Source organism: Lissotriton helveticus, chromosome 3_2 (assembly GCF_964261635.1).
Source record: "Lissotriton helveticus chromosome 3_2, aLisHel1.1, whole genome shotgun sequence".
In the NCBI taxonomy this organism is placed as follows: domain Eukaryota; kingdom Metazoa; phylum Chordata; class Amphibia; order Caudata; family Salamandridae; genus Lissotriton; species Lissotriton helveticus.
The window spans coordinates 156,013,476-156,033,330 of NC_136062.1; the positions used below are offsets into that span (position 1 = coordinate 156,013,476).

At 50.5% G+C, this 19,855-nt stretch overlaps 1 protein-coding gene across 2 annotated transcripts in view; it reads right to left on the reverse strand.

Annotated features, from left to right (window-relative positions):
• Positions 1 to 649: 649 nt before the first annotated feature.
• PSTPIP1 (proline-serine-threonine phosphatase interacting protein 1) overlaps positions 650 to 19,855 on the reverse strand; it is a 643,783-nt gene continuing 624,577 nt past the window's right edge. For both annotated transcript variants that reach the window (XM_078684947.1, XM_078684948.1), the window contains one exon: positions 650 to 1,876. In XM_078684947.1, the coding sequence (XP_078541073.1) occupies positions 1,745 to 1,876 (132 nt within the window). In that variant the 3' untranslated portion in view covers positions 650 to 1,744. The remainder of the gene's footprint in view (positions 1,877 to 19,855) is intronic.

The window sequence follows — 19,855 nt, forward strand, 5'->3', positions numbered from 1 at the left end:
CATGGTACCCTTTCCATACCTAATATGGATATTCTTAACATACACAACATGTGCCCCCACGCATGCACACAACATGAGCCCCCCAGGCCCTGAAGTGGCCGGGGGGCTATTTTGGGCCCCCTTTGTTGCCTCTCAGCAAACCTTTTCATGGCGGGGTCACTGCCATGAAATGTGCGGTGGAAAGCCAATTTGTAATATGCTCGGCGGTGCCGGCATTGTTACTGCCAGCATATTGAAGAAGGTTGCAGACCACCGGTGCAGTGGGATCCTTGATCCTGGTGCAGCCGGATATCTTGTGGCGGTCCAACTGCCACACTCAGAATACTGAAGGTGGGCACCAGTGCTGGCAGTGGTCGGACCGCCATCGCGAGCACCGCAGTCCTGAGGACGTGTCAAATATGAAAATATACACTGTGCATTGGACTTGATAAAATATGTGGTTTTTGCTTCTCAATTTAATTCAACAGCGTACTTAGGTGTTTTCCATCATCAATTCCCACAGACCACAAACATGAGCATAACAGAGTATTACTGTCTCAAGAAAATAACACATTCAGCATATTTTTCCATTTTTTGGAAAGAAGTCAAAGAAAAGTTTTTCTTTGTTATATTTCTAAAACCTTTAAAGGTGACCATTTTTTACTTTAAGTTAGCATTTTAAAATATTTTATTCATATTTGGATTTGTATGCGTCTTTTTCCAAGCTCGATTGTACACATTGCAATTTGTTCTGGTGCATTATGATTTAACCATATGTACAAACTTATCCCTTAATGAAGTTTAGAATCTGCTAAAGCAGAACATTTTACAATATTGCAAACTCATTCCAAGATTCAGAAACTTTCCTAGAGTTATATTTTTCCAGGGATTTCTTGCTTTTTACTTTAAAATACTAAATAAATACAATGTTGCCTGTGCACTATTGTATTAATAATGCTCACTTAATCACTTATAAAATAATGTTCTCTTTAAAATGGTAATGAAATGTCACTGAAGGAGATTTTTGGGGGAGTGAAAAATGTAGGAGGACAATCCTATTACGATACACAGAGATCAATGTTTTAAGAATGTTACACCTCGACAGTCCTAAGCAGACATCACAGTCTTTTCAACCTCTGAATTATTACTTTCTGATTTTGGGATTCGGAAGTGGCATAAAAGTTCTGGTGCGAACAAAACGGGACTGCCTCCCTTCCTCCCAAACAACTTCTGAAGTATGTGATGGACTTGAGCAAACGATATATTCCGCCTTGAAATGGTCCAGTGCGATGATGTTTGTCTGACCTCAAGGGAACCTTGAGCATCATCAAGCCCATCTTTTACTAGAGATGTGTAAATAAATGATAAGGTCGTTAATATCAAGGTTCTTTCTTGAGTGCACTTAACAAAATAGGTGCTCCCGACACGCCATCTCCCTTGCTTCCTATCTCATTGGAGATAGATGCTAATGCGTGCCTCTGTGTTTGTCATTCCAATCAGAGGTCTTATATTATGGTATTTTTAACAAAACCTTCTCACTAATTGCCAACATTTCTCAGATGTTCCTGGGATGAGGCTGCGGTTTCCTTTTGTGGGTCACGGTGCCCCTAAACCTGTATGTAAATGCCCCAATGATCTTGGGAGTGTTGTGACATTATTCGGACGTGGTGGAGAGCAAGAAGTTGTTTGCTACACAGGTCTTGTTTGACTGTCAGCTCAAGGTCTGGTCCAGGACTCCTTAATAAAACAGAAAATCATCATCTCTTCATATTCTTTCCAGGTAAGACCCAGGCACAAATCCTTGCTCTCCATTCCGTTCCACCATCCACCAGCCGTCTTCTCCTTCAGACACCACGTTCACGACATCTCCGGCGCTGATGCTCAGCTCATCTGGACCCTGAAAAATGGGAACAATATTTGAAATAAGCTATAAAAACATTTATGTAACATTCCTTAATAATGACTTAGTAAGATAAGAGCTAAGAAGAGGGAGAAATAATACTAGTTAAAAAAATGAGGGCAAATGTGCACCTTGAACATGTGAAGTATTTCTGTGCCCACTGGGTTTCGTTTTAGTATTTGTGGCAGTGAAAACCCTTGAAAACTGTCAAAGATGGAAATACAAGCCAGGTTCCATTCATTATTCCTGCCACGTGTCTGGGCATTGGACCCAAGGGAATGCAATTTAGAGGGTAATGGCGGAGAGTGGCAATGCCCCTGGGGGTTGGTGGGGTAAAAATATAGGACTCTTTGGGACATTTTCTAGATGGTGAGGAAGATAAGTGATAATTGAGGGTGTATACCCAAAACTATGACATGTCGGAAGAACATTGCAGCTTAACTACGACATCCTCCTCCAACAGCTTAAATTGATGCAAAACCACAGTGTATCTCCCTTTCCTGTCATTACTTGATTTATGACTAGTCTGAGTCGCGGGCATCAATGATTGTGGAACTTGTTTGCTTGCTTCATTGCCTCCTGTGCATGGTTCACCGCTATGTATCAGCGCTGCTTGTGCGTCAATGTTGTGCGTCAAAATAAGAGATGATATGCCACATTCAATGCTGTGCTTGGTTGAAGCTCTCACACAAAGACAAAGATTCATTTATATAAGGATGTGCAATTTACTGATAAAATTGATACCTTTAATAGGCTAAAGAGCGGACTAAGTGAGGGCCCCTCCTTGTGGCCCTATAAATAGTGGACCTTCATAAAGCATTGTCCTGGAGAGACACCTTAACATCATGCTTTATTGTGAGAATTTAGTCACATTAGAAAAGACCCGGACTGGGGTCCAGCCTTAGCTCTCTGACTTATTCATATACTGTGAGAATAACAAACTGATAGTTAATGCCCTGAAAATAGATTGTGATTTGGGGTACGAAGCTAGCTTCTTTCAGCGTGAGATTGGGGGAGTCTGTATCAAGAACTGAGGAGCAATATAAAATTTAGAGACCTTGTTCAGTAGTAACTTCAACGGAAAACCACTTTGGAAAAAGACAATGGGCAATGCCTTTATGGCAGTGAGTGTCTTTCGTTTCTTTAACCAGGTGGAGACTAGTCACTAAAATTGCATATTAACCCCTTCTATGCTGATGACGGCCGGGAGCCGTCATGGCACACAGTGCTCGTGTGCTGATGACAGCTCCCGGCCGTCATGACCGCACCCGCGATTGGAATGTGCCGCACAGGCGCAGAATCGCGGCCGCACCCAAGGGGTTAAGGACTTTACGGTTTTGAACAAAAGTATGATGGCCTGTAAGGCTCTTGTTGTATAGTATTTTCTTTTTTGGGCATCTCAGTCCGTATTTATTGATGTTTATCCATTTTTAGGTCTCGTCTGCCACAGCCCGTACTAATTTTGAGAAAGAAAGAGTGCCGGTGCCCGAAGCTTTGCTCAGAAGCCAGCAACTGATACAATTAAACTTTGGTGCACCAAATTACAAGTCTGGTAATCCTTAATGCGCTACCTGACACTCCCTGTCCCTCTTCCTTGCTCTTCCACATTTCTGCTTTCTTCGTTTGTGACGGTTTTGCCGTCTTTCTCTTCCTCTGTCTTTCACATCAGTGTTTTTTCCCTCTTTTGTACTCAGCGAATATCTGATGCGGGAATTAAGTGCTGATCCCACCCAAAAGAGTGCTGGCCGCTCACACTGGCAACTACCAGATCAAATTTAACACTGGTGACAGCGCATGCACTGCATGTGCTCTTGCTTGCAAGAGATATTGTATACTAGAAATGGCTAGCAGCCCACCCATTGATCAACATTAGTTGGCTTCATTGTCACTCATAATTAATGCCTTCCAATTAGCCAGCATGCACTGGCTTCACTTCCTCTTCTGCTGGCTGGTGCATGGACTAAGTTCTGATTGCTTCAGTTTGATTGCTGTCCTTCTGCTGATCTCGCTGTTCTTCAGGTACTACTTTTATTTTTCTTCTTCCCTGTCGTCCTTGTTGAAACGCCTGCCATTGGTAGCTATTTATTATTGTGCCACATGCATTTCAAAGAAGTCCTTTTCTCCTTTGAAATAGATATTTATTGTGACAACAGATGTTATGTGCTGTAATTGTGATAACAGATGTTATTTGCTTTCAAATGTATTTTCACTAAGACATTGGCACAATTCTTTTCTCTATGCAATGGGAATTTGTTTTGCCAAATGTCATATTTTTTCATTCATGGAAAGATACAGGGGCATATGTATCAAAGGATACATTTGCGATTCTCAAATAGCGATTTGAGAATCGCAAAACGCTATGTATGTGGGATTTGCAAATAATTTTGCGAATCCTACATATTCCTTAATTGTGAATCGCAAATTGCGATTCGCAATTAAGGAACACCTCCCCATTCATTCCTATGGGAAGACATTCTCAATTTACGATTCTCAATTAGAGAATCGCAAATTGAGAATGCAATTTCAAGGGTGCCAGGGTCTCAAAAGGACACCCTGTTGCACCCCTGAAATGTGCATGTGTTCACATGTGGCACACGTGCCCTAAGGGCATGTATGTGCGCTACATGGCACTTTTAAAAAACTTCAAAAAAGTGAACTTTTCAAAGGAATCGTAAATTACTACCAACTTCAAGTTGGTAGTGATTTGCGATTTCTTAAGGAGAAATCGCACAACTTGGGTGCTTTTTACATCACATTTAAGGAATCGCAATTTGCGATTCCTTAACTGCTTTCGCAAAATAAGGAATCGCAAATTTTGCGATTCCCTATTTTGCAAGGGCCTTTTGGGATGATACATCCCAAAAGGCTTTTTCCCGTTCGCAAACGGCCCGATTCTGAGAACCGGACCATTTGCGAATGGAAAATGGGCTTTATACATATGCCCCAAAGTGATTTGCTTAGTGGCACAGCTGGGATGTGTTGAGAAATAACAAGGATTAGCATAGCCGACATTTCTTGCCAATGAGAGCTATTGGCAATGATTTATAGCCATGCTGTATAGCAGTGTGGCTGCTGTGCAGCATGACTACAAATAATAATAATTAAAAAAGGCTATGATGCATCCAGCGCTAATGCACTTTAACCAAAAAAGACATTAGTCTCCGCGGCGTTACAGTGCTTTCTTACATTAGTTTTACCTATACTGCAAAGCATCCACGTAGCATGGCTACAAATCATTGCCAAAGCCAATAGCTCTCATAGGCATATGCTTGTTATTGTGGGGTTTGTGAAAAATAAAGCTGCAAGTAGTATATTGCTGCATATATGTAACTTGGAAAGGTACACTAATACATGAACGCCTTGTGGGTTTTAATGCTGTGGGTACCATATATAAATAACTACACTCTTCTGAAAATCTGAGCATTGCAGAACATACATATGCACATCTGACTCTCCTTTTTTAACTCGCTAACCTATCATAAGATATTTGTCTAGAACTCATGACTGGCAGCTTTGAGAATCAGTCAAACAAGGCATATTTTTCGTTTTTAATCCACTTATAAAATTAAATACAGGCAGATAAATTGTTATTTGTCTGTGTGTTTTCTATAAAATTCAGTAACATGGAAAACTGGGAGCCTTAGTTTGAAGTTATTCAAGGCAGAGTGCAAGAAAAAGCTCTCTGCCGCCCCCGTTCCGATGAAACAGAGGGTGTGCATTTGGTGGTTGGTTTGCAAGGTCTGAACTGAAAGTTGGAAACCTTGGGCTTGGCCTTCCTAAAAAGACTCCCATCTTCTAAGCCGCAATCTAATATACTTCTATTGCACTGGAAAGTTGCTCTTAAAGCAGCACAAATAGCATCTTATGCTACTTTGCGTCAGGAGGCATTCATGGTATCCATTCTAATGTATGTATTGGTATTTATATAGCATAGACCTAGCTGTGAAGCAATGGAGTGCTGTACATTACACGAGGGGTGGTGAGACGATCTATAAAATCTTATACATCAAGTGGAGATTGAAACAAATATATTTTGTACACATTTAGGCATAGGGAGATTAAAGGATTTGCCACGAACACACAATGTTGAGCGTAGTGCAGGATTCAACTCTGTCTCCTGGATCCAGAGACAACAGTTTGATCCGCTAGGCCACATATCCTGATGGTACATGACCATTTCAATGCTACGACCCTACAAAGATAGTCGGACCAGGATTTGTAGCATCATATAACACCTCCTTGAGACAGGTTTTAAGCAGAGGAAATGTATTTATTTCTCCTAACATTTCACACTTAGCATCTGTGCTGCACTGTACAGCACACATCCAATATGTGAAATGCTTTAAAGTTTGTCTAAGCATATGATTTTGTAGTGGAAGGGTATCCTTTCATTTCAAAATCTATGATAGATATCACTCACACCAGAGGCGCAACTAGAGCCACATTTCGGGGGGGAGGGGCTAAGAAAAAATTTCGGGGTGGGTTGAAACATTAAGCAGTAGGTGGAGTGGCACTGCAGGGGTTCTTAGAAGGGGTGAAACATCAACAAAGCCTCTTTAACATGCACACGGTCTTTTAAAGACCTGTGAAGTGCTACGGTGCGGCTGTGTGTGTGCCAGGGAGCAGTCTGAGCCCGGGCTGCCACACACGACTGGGGGGGCTGAAGCCCTTTGATTCCAATGAGTGTTGCGCGCCTGACTCACACACATGCCAGTGTATGTGCCTAATGGCGCAAGGTGGCCCATTTGTCTGCCACCGCAAGTGAAGAGAGCAACAGCAGGCCATATTCTCCTTACACATGCTCAGTGGCAGTTGGTATCTACAGGGAAAGGTGAGGGGGAGGGGCGCATGCGCAAAAATATTAAAAATCAAACTTATCCGAACCAACATCCTCTGCTCTGGACCTCTTTTGAGGAACTAGACGCTGCAGTGCGGTCACCAATCCTGGTGCTGCTCTCATGCTGTGACAGCAGTGCCCTGATTGGAGGAAGCTGCCTTACTCAGTGTTCCCCAGTGCCCTGGAGGCCTGCACTTACTCTAAACCCACTGTCCTTAGACAGTTGGGTTAAAGGTTTCAAATTACAAATGTCTGGCTGGCCCTCACCAGACGGCCATCCAGAGGGAGTGCACTTTTAAAAGTGCACAAACAGCCCACCCTCCTCCCCACTGCTGTCATTCAGCAGCAACCCTGTACCCAGCCTGACGCTCTATTTAGGAGGGGAGGATGAAAAATAGAATGGTCATGAAGTATCATTTTATTTTTCATCTTTGAGGGTAATTTAACTGGAGTGATGCTCCTCCGCTCAAACGGAGGAGCTTGCCTTGCACCATATTAGGTGTCCTCCTGCCCTACCAAACACATATGCACCCCGCTATATTAAGAGCCAGGTTAACCGCTGGGTTACCGTCCGTGGAGCCTCCGCTGGCTCTGCAACAGTAACCCCATTTGGGGCCCATTGGGGAACGGGGCGGGAGGCAAAACACCGACCAGAGACTCAAATTAAGTGTGATAAAGGCCGCTTTATTGGAAGCAGGTGCATCCTACACAATGAAATCCTTGGCCTGCGCCGCACAAAACTAGGCCTCACTAAATATGCAATTTCCTGACCCCCCCCGCCCCCTCCCCTAAACCGGTTCCCCCAATCCGCAAACAGTAAACAATTACCAACACGTCAATTTGCCTCTCCACCTGGCTACACACTTTATTGTGCTTGACCTACCCCCCGATAATCCAAACAGATCTCCTACACTTCCCACATATATTAGGAAAAAACCGCCCCCAGAGGCAGAAATCACACCCACACCTGCTCCAGAGACACGACGAACCCCACAACCATCAAACAGACTCCATTGCACCGGCCTCCAATAAACCTTCCCAAACTCCCCCGAAAACCCCCAACAACAAACCCCAACCACCCCGAAAAAGGGGGAATCACCTCGCCCTTGGCCCCCCCCCCTATCACTGTCCAAAAGCACCAGGGAGGGAGGGAGGGAAAATACATTTGTCCGCCACCCCCCACCAGGCAGCTGGGACACCCAACGAAATGGTGACCTGCATAACGAAATGGCTGGTTTTAAAGGGGCACCAGCCCAAAAGCCGCCCAAATTTGCCCCGCCCCCAGACCAAGGCACCAACCCGCCAAACCAGCCCCCGGACGGTGCCGGCTCTACCCCCCCTCTTCCCCGGCCCCAAAATCCCCCGGGTGGAGCAGGCCTCCCGCTGGTCCGCCGCCCCCCCAAAGACCTATTGGGGCCCATTGGGGAACGGGGGGAGGCAAAACACCGACCAGAGACTCAAATTAAGTGTGATAAAGGCCGCTTTATTGGAAGCAGGTGCATCCTACACAATGAAATCCTTGGCCTGCACCGCACAAAACTAGGCCTCACTAAATATGCAATTTCCTGCACACCCCCCACCCCCTCCCCTAAACCGGTTCCCCCAATCCGCAAACAGTAAACAATTACCAAAACGTCAATTTGCCTCTCCACCTGGCTACACACTTTATTGTGCTTGACCTACCCCCCGATAATCCAAACAGATCTCCTACACTTCCCACATATATTAGGAAAAAAACGCCACTCGAGGGACGTGCTAACGGCTCTCGACCCCCCCCAGGACTCCTGCACCTTCTGGCACCCGTGCCCACCAACGCCTTGCTCCGAGCCTCCAGCAAGTGTACCACATACAGATCCGCTCCGTGCGGCAGGTGTACTCAAAAAATACACTGCCCCATACCCAATCTCCGGGTGCCCCATCCTGTCCCAACCGTCCTACCCCTCAAACTTACTTTTTCCACTAAACGTCCTCCCGACCCACTATGGCCGCTGGCCTTCCAACCCCCCTACCCCAAACGCCCTTGACCTAACATCCGACAGTTGACAAGCCCCCCGCCCACCTGCGTCGACTCCCCACCCAGGCCCTCGCCCCGTATTTCATTTATTCATTTAAGTATTTCTTCATTTATTTATTCTATTGATTTATTTATTTTTTCATTTTTTGCAAACCAAACGACCCTATGCATGGTAACAGGCCGGGTCCGGCACACTCCCCCCTATACCCCTTCAGACCAAGCCGGAATAACTCGAGCCAGCGTCTACCTCTTCTCCCTGCCCATGACCACGACACAACCTGCCCACACTGCCAACCGCTACGTCCCTCAGTCCCCCACCGACGATGAATCGTTACCCCGACAACCCCCTACCGCCGCAAGTCCCCCCCTGTCCTGTCATAACTCCGGCAGGCGTGCTTCCATGGCCACGGAGTCGAGCTCTGTACCAACGACTGACAGCACCAAACTGGGACCGTACCTCCTCTCTGGCGCCCTGGACACCCCCAGGTAAACCTCAAGGCCCGTAAAACCGTCCAGCTCTGCTGGCAGTCCGTCGAAACCCGGCCGTCCCACCAGAAAGAAGTCACCAGATAGTGTGCCACCGCCAGAGCCTGTCCGCCAGGAAAACCCACTGCAAAAGCACTGAATGTCGCACACCGCGCACCCTAAATTGACCGTTTCATGCGCAGCCCGTCGCCCCCCACGCCAACCATGCAGCCCCCTGCCTCCGGCGGGCATGGTTCCATGGCCCGGAGTTGAGCTCAACACCAAGCGAGGACAGCACAGTCTGGGACCGTACGTCTTCTCTGGCGCCAGGGGCACCCCCCGGCAAGCCACGAGGCCCGTAACCGACCAGCTGCCGCTGGTAGTCCGTCGAACCCGGCCGTCCTACCAGAAAGAAGTCATCCAGATCAGGTGTCACCGTGTCCGAGCCTGTCCGTCATGGAAAAAAAAACCACCGCAACCAAGCCCTGCTCGCCCCCACGACACTTTTTTTTTTTTTTTTGGGTTGCCCAGCAAGAAAGGCTAGCTTCCAAGAATGCCAATTACGTCTGAAAGGCAAGTAACGCGGGGGCAAAGACAGTCACATGTCCGGCCAGTGACCAATGGAAACTTGAACATTAGTAATGAATACCGTGCGCTCCATTGAGTCTGTAATATCACAAGTCCCGTATATGATAAAAAAGATTCTGAACCAAACTCTAGAAATCTAAAACGCAGAAACCGAAAGTCAGTCTGACACCATGTCTCCCCGCCACATTTTGACAGGGCTAAAGGCCTGACACCGAGCCTTTTTCAGTGTTTTGTTTGCCAGGTGACTAAAATTGCAGAAGCACTGTGTGATTGTTAAATCCACCTACACCATCTAGTGCATCCGCTACTGCACCCTACACGCGGGGCCTTCTATTGCAGAGTTCTTGCAGTCTATAGATCGCCGCGACCTGGCCCCCCAAATCCCACTAAATTCCAAAAGGACCGAGGGGACCTAAATTACTCATTATGCAAAGAATATCACGTATTGTTTTAAGTAATTATCATACGAAGCCAACCTCTGAAGCTATGGCCCGCAGACTGCCCATTCCCTGGGCGCCTCAAAGCAGCCTTCCTGCGCTGATGCTTGCCCCCCAACACGCCATGCCCCCAGGCTTAGGACTTCTCCCTTGCTAAATACTTCCAACTCTCAGACCAGCGTGGTTAATTCGCTCCAGCAGCGTCACCCGTACCTATGTTAAAGAAATCCACCTGTTACCAATACATGCGTGGATTGCATCTCGAAATTAACAAGGGGGTTGGGACAAAACCATGTGGTTAGCAAAAGAGCACAAGAGTCCCACACAAGCCGGAATGATAAACCCATTTCCTTATGATTTATACCCAGTCCCACACCATGCCACTCGATTCCATGCCACCAAACTTTAACCCATGCCCTCTTATTCCACATCACAAAACAGATTATTCCACCCACGCCACAGAATTCCCCTCCCTACCTCCTAATTGCACGCCACCAATGGCATTGCACCACCTACAAGTCGTCACCCCACTATCCACTACACACTCCAACCACTCTCTACTACTCCACACTACCCCCTAACTACTATTGCCTACAACTCAACCCCCTCTGCTCCATCCAAGTATCCCTCCAATACGAAACTAGTCCCCCTCCACTAACGGCCATCACTGCTAATCTCTCTACTACTCACAAAAGGCCACCTATAGCCCCTGGGCCCTGCTGTGCCCCCGATTCGCCCCGTCAAGCGGTACCCCACCACAGGGCATGGAAGAGCTGCGAGCTGCCCAAAATGCCTTAATAACCCAACACTCGAAATCGGAGCTGCCCGGAATCCGCCCGCAGCACACCGTGAGCTACCCGCACAATACGCTGGCCTCCGTATCCGCCAAATCCCACGTCTGCCTACAGAAATACCGCCCCCGCATTCGAGTGTCTGTCCCGCCGTGCCATATCCCCCCTCTCCTCACTGCTTGCCCGCACCCGCGACCTGCACCCCAGACCCCTGTGTCCGTATGTACAGAAACGGCGCCACACACGACGTTCTTCAAAACTTGGCAGCTGTGTAATCCGAACCCATGTCTCCCAAGAGACTGGAGCTGTATTCAGCGCCTCAGCCGCTCAGCCACGCGGTCCAGACCTTCGTACCGCCCCCCCCCACTTGCCACTTGTCCCCTGTAACTCACCGCTTGCCGCCTCCTGCCTGTGGCCTGCCCACGATCACCTTTTTCCTCCTGCGCCGAAGCGGCACCTTACAAGTCGACCCTTCGCTTGCCCCGAATGCCACTGCCCCCTGTCTCAAACACTGCTGCACCATTTGCTCCTCCGCACTGCGCCCGTATCGCGCCACTCATCACCCGGAGCGCACCGCTTGCCGGCTCCTGCATGCCGTCAGCCCACCAGAGGCACGGTAGCCCCCACAGTTGCCCCACAACACAGTCCTATGTTTTGTCCCCACCCCCGCATCCTCCCCCCCTCCCTTGCACGCACCGCCTGCCCTCTCCCGGCCGATGTTTACCCACACGTGTCACTGTCACCTCAAGGAATGAAAAGCCGTCACACCATACGCCTTAACCCTCCCCCCCCGTAACACGCCACTCATCCAGATTGTTCGCGCCACTCTCCCCCGCCTCATGACCAGAAAACGGTGCCTCCCCATCCGCCTCTCTGTGCTACCCTCGTATCACCCCTTCCTGCATGTTGGACTCCCCCGATTTTCACCCCGCCTTACTGTCCGCACCTCTGTACTACCCCCCCGTATCACCACCTCATGTATGTTGTTTGCCCCCGCTTTCAATTCCGCCTCATGAAAGCATTCCCCGCACATGCGAACTGTCAGTGCGCCATCTCTTTCGCTAGCATTGCCATACACCTCCTGTACTAGAATGTGCCCTATGCCCACGTTCTCCCGCACTACCCTCCGGAGCCAGTCCATTCCCCTCAAGAAAAATTTCGGGGTGGGCTGAAACATTAAGCAGTAGGTGGAGTGGCACTGTAGGGGTTCTTAGAAGGGGTGAAACATCAACAAAGCCTCTTTAACATGCACACGGTCTTTTAAAGACCTGTGAAGTGCTACGGTGCGGCTGTGTGTGTGCCAGGGAGCAGTCTGAGCCCGGGCTGCCACACACGACTGGGGGGGCTGAAGCCCTTTGATTCCAATGAGTGTTGCGCGCCTGACTCACACACATGCCAGTGTATGTGCCTAATGGCGCAAGGTGGCCCATTTGTCTGCCACCGCAAGTGAAGAGAGCAACAGCAGGCCATATTCTCCTTACACATGCTCAGTGGCAGTTGGTATCTACAGGGAAAGGTGAGGGGGAGGGGCGCATGCGCAAATATATTAAAAATCAAACTTATCCGAACCAACATCCTCTGCTCTGGGCCTCTTTTGAGGAACTAGACGCTGCAGTGCGGTCACCAATCCAGGTGCTGCTCTCATGCTGTGACAGCAGTGCCCTGATTGGAGGAAGCTGCCTTACTCAGCGTTCCCCAGTGCCCTGGAGGCCTGCACTTACTCTAAACCCACTGTCCTTAGACAGTTGTGTTAAAGGTTTCAAATTACAAATGTCTGGCTGGCCCTCACCAGACGGCCATCCAGAGGGAGTGCACTTTTAAAAGTGCACAAACAGCCCACCCTCCTCCCCACTGCTGTCATTCAGCAGCAACCCTGTACCCAGCCTGACGCTCTATTCAGGAGGGGAGGATGAAAAATAGAATGGTCATGAAGTATCATTTTATTTTTCATCTTTGAGGGTAATTTTACTGGAGTGATGCTCCTCCGCTCAAACGGAGGAGCTTGCCTTGCACCATATTAGGTGTCCTCCTGCCCTACCAAACACATATGCACCCCGCTATATTAAGAGCCAGGTTAACCGCTGGGTTACCGTCCGTGGAGCCTCCGCTGGCTCTGCAACAGTAACCCCATTTGGGGCCCATTGGGGAACGGGGCGGGAGGCAAAACACCGACCAGAGACTCAAATTAAGTGTGATAAAGGCCGCTTTATTGGAAGCAGGTGCATCCTACACAATGAAATCTTTGGCCTGCGCCGCACAAAACTAGGCCTCACTAAATATGCAATTTCCTGACCCCCCCCGCACCCTCCCCTAAACCGGTTCCCCCAATCCGCAAACAGTAAACAATTACCAACACGTCAATTTGCCTCTCCACCTGGCTACACACTTTATTGTGCTTGACCTACCCCCCGATAATCCAAACAGATCTCCTACACTTCCCACATATATTAGGAAAAAACCGCCCCCAGAGGCAGAAATCACACCCACACCTGCTCCAGCGACACGACGAACCCCACAACCATCAAACAGACTCCATTGCACCGGCCTCCAATAAACCTTCCCAAACTTCCCCGAAAACCCCCAACAACAAACCCCAACCACCCCGAAAAAGGGGGAATCACCTCGCCCTTGGCCCCCCCCCTATCACTGTCCAAAAGCACCAGGGAGGGAGGGAGGGAAAATAAATTTGTCCGCCACCCCCCACCAGGCAGCTGGGACACCCAACGAAATGGTGACCTGCATAACGAAATGGCCGGTTTTAAAGGGGCACCAGCCCAAAAGCCGCCCAAATTTGCCCCGCCCCCACACCAAGGCACCAACCCGCCAAACCAGCCCCCGGACGGTGCCGGCTCTACCCCCCCTCTTCCCCGGCCCCAAAATCCCCCGGGTGGAGCAGGCCTCCCGCTGGTCCGCCGCCCCCCCCAAAGACCTATTGGGGCCCATTGGGGAACGGGGGGAGGCAAAACACCGACCAGAGACTCAAATTAAGTGTGATAAAGGCCGCTTTATTGAAAGCAGGTGCATCCTACACAATGAAATCCTTGGCCTGCGCCGCACAAAACTAGGCCTCACTAAATATGCAATTTCCTGACACACCCCCACCCCCTCCCCTAAACCGGTTCCCCCAATCCGCAAACAGTAAACAATTACCAAAACGTCAATTTGCCTCTCCACCTGGCTACACACTTTATTGTGCTTGACCTACCCCCCGATAATCCAAACAGATCTCCTACACTTCCCACATATATTAGGAAAAAAACGCCACTCAAGGGACGTGCTAACGGCTCTCGACCCCCCCCAGGACTCCTGCACCTTCTGGCACCCGTGCCCACCAACGCCTTGCTCCGAGCCTCCAGCAAGTGTACCACATACAGATCCGCTCCGTGCGGCAGGTGTACCCCAAAAATACACTGCCCCATACCCAATCTCCGGGTGCCCCATCCTGTCCCAACCGTCCTACCCCTCAAACGTACTTTTTCCACTAAACGTCCTCCCGACCCACTATGGCCGCTGGCCTTCCAACCCCCCTACCCCAAATGCCCTTGACCTAACATCCGACAGTTGACAAGCCCCCCGCCCACCTGCGTCGACTCCCCACCCAGGCCCTCGCCCCGTATTTCATTTATTCATTTAAGTATTTCTTCATTTATTTATTCTATTGATTTATTTATTTATTGATTTATTTATTTTTTCATTTTTTGCAAACCAAACGACCCTATGCATGGTAACAGGCTGCGTCCGGCACACTCCCCCCTATACCCCTTCAGACCAAGCCGGAATAACTCGAGCCAGCGTCTACCTCTTCTCCCTGCCCATGACCACGACACAACCTGCCCACACTGCCAACCGCTACGTCCCTCAGTCCCCCACCGACGATGAATCGTTACCCCGACAACCTCCTACCGCCGCAAGTCCCCCCCTGTCCTGTCATAACTCCGGCAGGCGTGCTTCCATGGCCACGGAGTCGAGCTCTGTACCAACGACTGACAGCACCAAACTGGGACCGTACCTCCTCTCTGGCGCCCTGGACACCCCCAGGTAAACCTCAAGGCCCGTAAAACCGTCCAGCTCTGCTGGCAGTCCGTCGAAACCCGGCCGTCCCACCAGAAAGAAGTCACCAGATAGTGTGCCACCGCCAGAGCCTGTCCGCCAGGAAAACCCACTGCAAAAGCACTGAATGTCGCACACCGCGCACCCTAAATTGACCATTTCATGCGCAGCCCGTCGCCCCCCACGCCAACCATGCAGCCCCCTGCCTCCGGCGGGCATGGTTCCATGGCCCGGAGTTGAGCTCAACACCAAGCGAGGACAGCACAGTCTGGGACCGTACGTCTTCTCTGGCGCCAGGGGCACCCCCCGGCAAGCCACGAGGCCCGTAACTGACCAGCTGCCGCTGGTAGTCCGTCGAACCCGGCCGTCCTACCAGAAAGAAGTCATCCAGATCAGGTGTCACCGTGTCCGAGCCTGTCCGTCATGAAAAAAAACCCCACTGCAACCAAGCCCTGCTCGCCCTCACGACACTTTTTTTTTTTTGGGTTACCCAGCAAGAAAGGCTAGCTTCCAAGAATGCCAATTACGTCTGAAAGGCAAGTAACGCGGGGGCAAAGACAGTCACATGTCCGGCCAGTGACCAATAGAAACTTGAACATTAGTAATGAATACCGTGCGCTCCATTGAGTCTGTAATATCACAAGTCCAGTATATGATAAAAAACGATTCTGAACCAAACTCTAGAAATCTAAAACGCAGAAACCGAAAGTCAGTCCGACACCATGTCTCCCCGCCACATTTTGACAGGGCTAAAGGCCTGACACCGAGCCTTTTTCAGTGTTTTGTTTGCCAGGTGACTAAAATTGCAGAAGCACTGTGTGATTGTTAAATCCACCTACACCATCTAGTGCATCCGCTACTGCACCCTACACGCGGGGCCTTCTATTGCAGAGTTCTTGCAGTCTATAGATCGCCGCAACCTGGCCCCCCAAATCCCACTAAATTCCAAAAGGACCGAGGGGACCTAAATTACTCATTATGCAAAGAATATCACGTATTGTTTTAAGTAATTATCATACAAAGCCAACCTCTGAAGCTATGGCCCGCAGACTGCCCATTCCCTGGGCGCCTCAAAGCAGCCTTCCTGCGCTGATGCTTGCCCCCCAACACGCCATGCCCCCAGGCTTAGGACTTCTCCCTTGCTAAATACTTCCAACTCTCAGACCAGCGTGGTTAATTCGCTCCAGCAGCGTCACCCGTACCTATGTTAAAGAAATCCACCTGTTACCAATACATGCGTGGATTGCATCTCGAAATTAACAAGAGGGTTGGGACAAAACCGTGTGGTTAGCAAAAGAGCACAAGAGTCCCACACAAGCCGGAATGATAAACCCATTTCCTTATGATTTATACCCAGTCCCACACCATGCCACTCGATTCCATGCCACCTAACTCTAACCCATGCCCTCTAATTCCACATCACAAAACAGATTATTCCACCCACGCCACAGAATTCCCCTCCCTACCTCCTAATTGCACGCCACCAATGGCATTGCACCACCTACAAGTCGTCACCCCACTATCCACTACACACTCCAACCACTCTCTACTACTCCACACTACCCCCTAACTACTATTGCCTACAACTCAACCCCCTCTGCTCCATCCAAGTATCCCTCCAATACGAAACTAGTCCCCCTCCACTAACGGCCATCACTGCTAATCTCTCTACTACTCACGAAAGGCCACCTATAGCCCCTGGGCCCTGCTGTGCCCCCGATTCGCCCCAACAAGCGGTACCCCACCAAAGGGCATGGAAGAGCTGCGAGCTGCCCAAAATGCCTTAATAACCCGACACTCGAAATCGGAGCTGCCCGGAATCCGCCCGCAGCACACCGTGAGCTACCCGCACAATACGCTGGCCTCCGTATCCGCCAAATCCCACGTCTGCCCACAGAAATACCGCCCCCGCATTCGAGTGTCTGTCCCGCCGTGCCATATCCCCCCTCTCCTCACTGCTTGCCCGCACCCGCGACCTGCACCCCAGACCCCTGTGTCCGTATGTACAGAAACTGCGCCACACACGACGTTCTACAAAACTTGGCAGCTGTGTAATCCGAACCCATGTCTCCCAAGAGACTGGAGCTGTATGCAGCGCCTCAGCCGCTCAGCCACGCGGTCCAGACCTTCGTACCGCCCCCCCCCACTTGCCACTTGTCCCCTGTAACTCACCGCTTTCCGCCTCCTGCCTGTGGCCTGCCCACGATCACCTTTTTCCTCCTGCGCCGAAGCGGCACCTTACAAGTCGACCCTTCGCTTGCCCCGAATGCCACTGCCCCCTCTCTCAAACACTGCTGCACCATTTGCTCCTCCGCACTGCGCCCGTATCGCGCCACTCATCACCCGGAGCGCACCGCTTGCCGGCTCCTGCATGCCGTCAGCCCACCAGAGGCACGGTAGCCCCCACAGTTGCCCCACAACACAGTCCTATGTTTTGTCCCCACCCCCGCATCCTCCCCCCCTCCCTTGCACGCACCGCCTGCCCTCTCCCGGCCGATGTTTACCCACACGTGTCACTGTCTCCTCAAGGAATGAAAAGCCGTCACACCATACGCCTTAACCCTCCCCCCCGTAACACGCCACTCATCCAGATTGTTCGCGCCACTCTCCCCCGCCTCATGACCAGAAAACGGTGCCTCCCCATCCGCCTCTCTGTGCTACCCTCGTATCACCCCTTCCTGCATGTTGGACTCCCCCGATTTTCACCCCGCCTCACTGTCCGCACCTCTGTACTACCCCCCCGTATCACCACCTCATGCATGTTGTTTGCCCCCGCTTTCAATTCCGCCTCATGAAAGCATTCCCCGCACATGCGAACTGTCAGTGCGCCATCTCTTTCGCTAGCATTGCCATACACCTCCTGTACTAGAATGTGCCCTATGCCCACGTTCTCCCGCACTACCCTCCGGAGCCAGTCCATTCCTCTCAAGAAAAATTTCGGGGTGGGCTGAAGCATTAAGCAGTAGGTGGAGTGGCACTGCAGGGGTTCTTAGAAGGGGTGAAACATCAACAAAGCCTCTTTAACATGCACACGGTCTTTTAGACCTGTGAAGTGCTACGGTGCGGCTGTGTGTGTGCCAGGGAGCAGTCTGAGCCCGGGCTGCCACACACGACTGGGGGGGCTGAAGCCCTTTGATTCCAATGAGTGTTGCGCGCCTGACTCACACACATGCCAGTGTATGTGCCTAATGGCACAAGGTGGCCCATTTGTCTGCCACCGCAAGTGAAGAGAGCAACAGCAGGCCATATTCTCCTTACACAGGCTCAGTGGCAGTTGGTATCTACAGGGAAAGGTGAGGGGGAGGGGTGCATGCGCAAAAATATTAAAAATCAAACTTATCCGAACCAACATCCTCTGCTCTGTACCTCTTTTGAGGAACTAGACGCTGCAGTGCGGTCACCAATCCTGGTGCTGCTCTCATGCTGTGACAGCAGTGCCCTGATTGGAGGAAGCTGCCTTACTAAGCGTTCCCCAGTGCCCTGGAGGCCTGCACTTACTCTAAACCCACTGTCCTTAGACAGTTGGGTTAAAGGTTTCAAATTACAAATGTCTGGCTGGCCCTCACCAGACGGCCATCCAGAGGGAGTGCACTTTTAAAAGTGCACAAACAGCCCACCCTCCTCCCCACTGCTGTCATTCAGCAGCAACCCTGTACCCAGCCTGACGCTCTATTTAGGAGGGGAGGATGAAAAATAGAATGGTCATGAAGTATCATTTTATTTTTCATCTTTGAGGGTAATTTAACTGGAGTGATGCTCCTCCGCTCAAACGGAGGAGCTTGCCTTGCACCATATTAGGTGTCCTCCTGCCCTACCAAACACATATGCACCCCGCTATATTAAGAGCCAGGTTAACCGCTGGGTTACCGTCCGTGGAGCCTCCGCTGGCTCTGCAACAGTAACCCCATTTGGGGCCCATTGGGGAACGGGGCGGGAGGCAAAACACCGACCAGAGACTCAAATTAAGTGTGATAAAGGCCGCTTTATTGGAAGCAGGTGCATCCTACACAATGAAATCCTTGGCCTGCGCCGCACAAAACTAGGCCTCACTAAATATGCAATTTCCTGACCCCCCCCGCCCCCTCCCCTAAACCGGTTCCCCCAATCCGCAAACAGTAAACAATTACCAACACGTCAATTTGCCTCTCCACCTGGCTACACACTTTATTGTGCTTGACCTACCCCCCGATAATCCAAACAGATCTCCTACACTTCCCACATATATTAGGAAAAAAACGCCCCCAGAGGCAGAAATCACACCCACACCTGCTCCAGCGACACGACGAACCCCACAACCATCAAACAGACTCCATTGCACCGGCCTCCAATAAACCTTCCCAAACTCCCCCGAAAACCCCCAACAACAAACCCCAACCACCCCGAAAAAGGGGGAATCACCTCGCCCTTGGCCCCCCCCCCTATCACTGTCCAAAAGCACCAGGGAGGGAGGGAGGGAAAATACATTTGTCCGCCACCCCCCACCAGGCAGCTGGGACACCCAACGAAATGGTGACCTGCATAACGAAATGGCTGGTTTTAAAGGGGCACCAGCCCAAAAGCCGCCCAAATTTGCCCCGCCCCCAGACCAAGGCACCAACCCGCCAAACCAGCCCCCGGACGGTGCCGGCTCTACCCCCCCTCTTCCCCGGCCCCAAAATCCCCCGGGTGGAGCAGGCCTCCCGCTGGTCCGCCGCCCCCCCAAAGACCTATTGGGGCCCATTGGGGAACGGGGGGGAGGCAAAACACCGACCAGAGACTCAAATTAAGTGTGATAAAGGCCGCTTTATTGGAAGC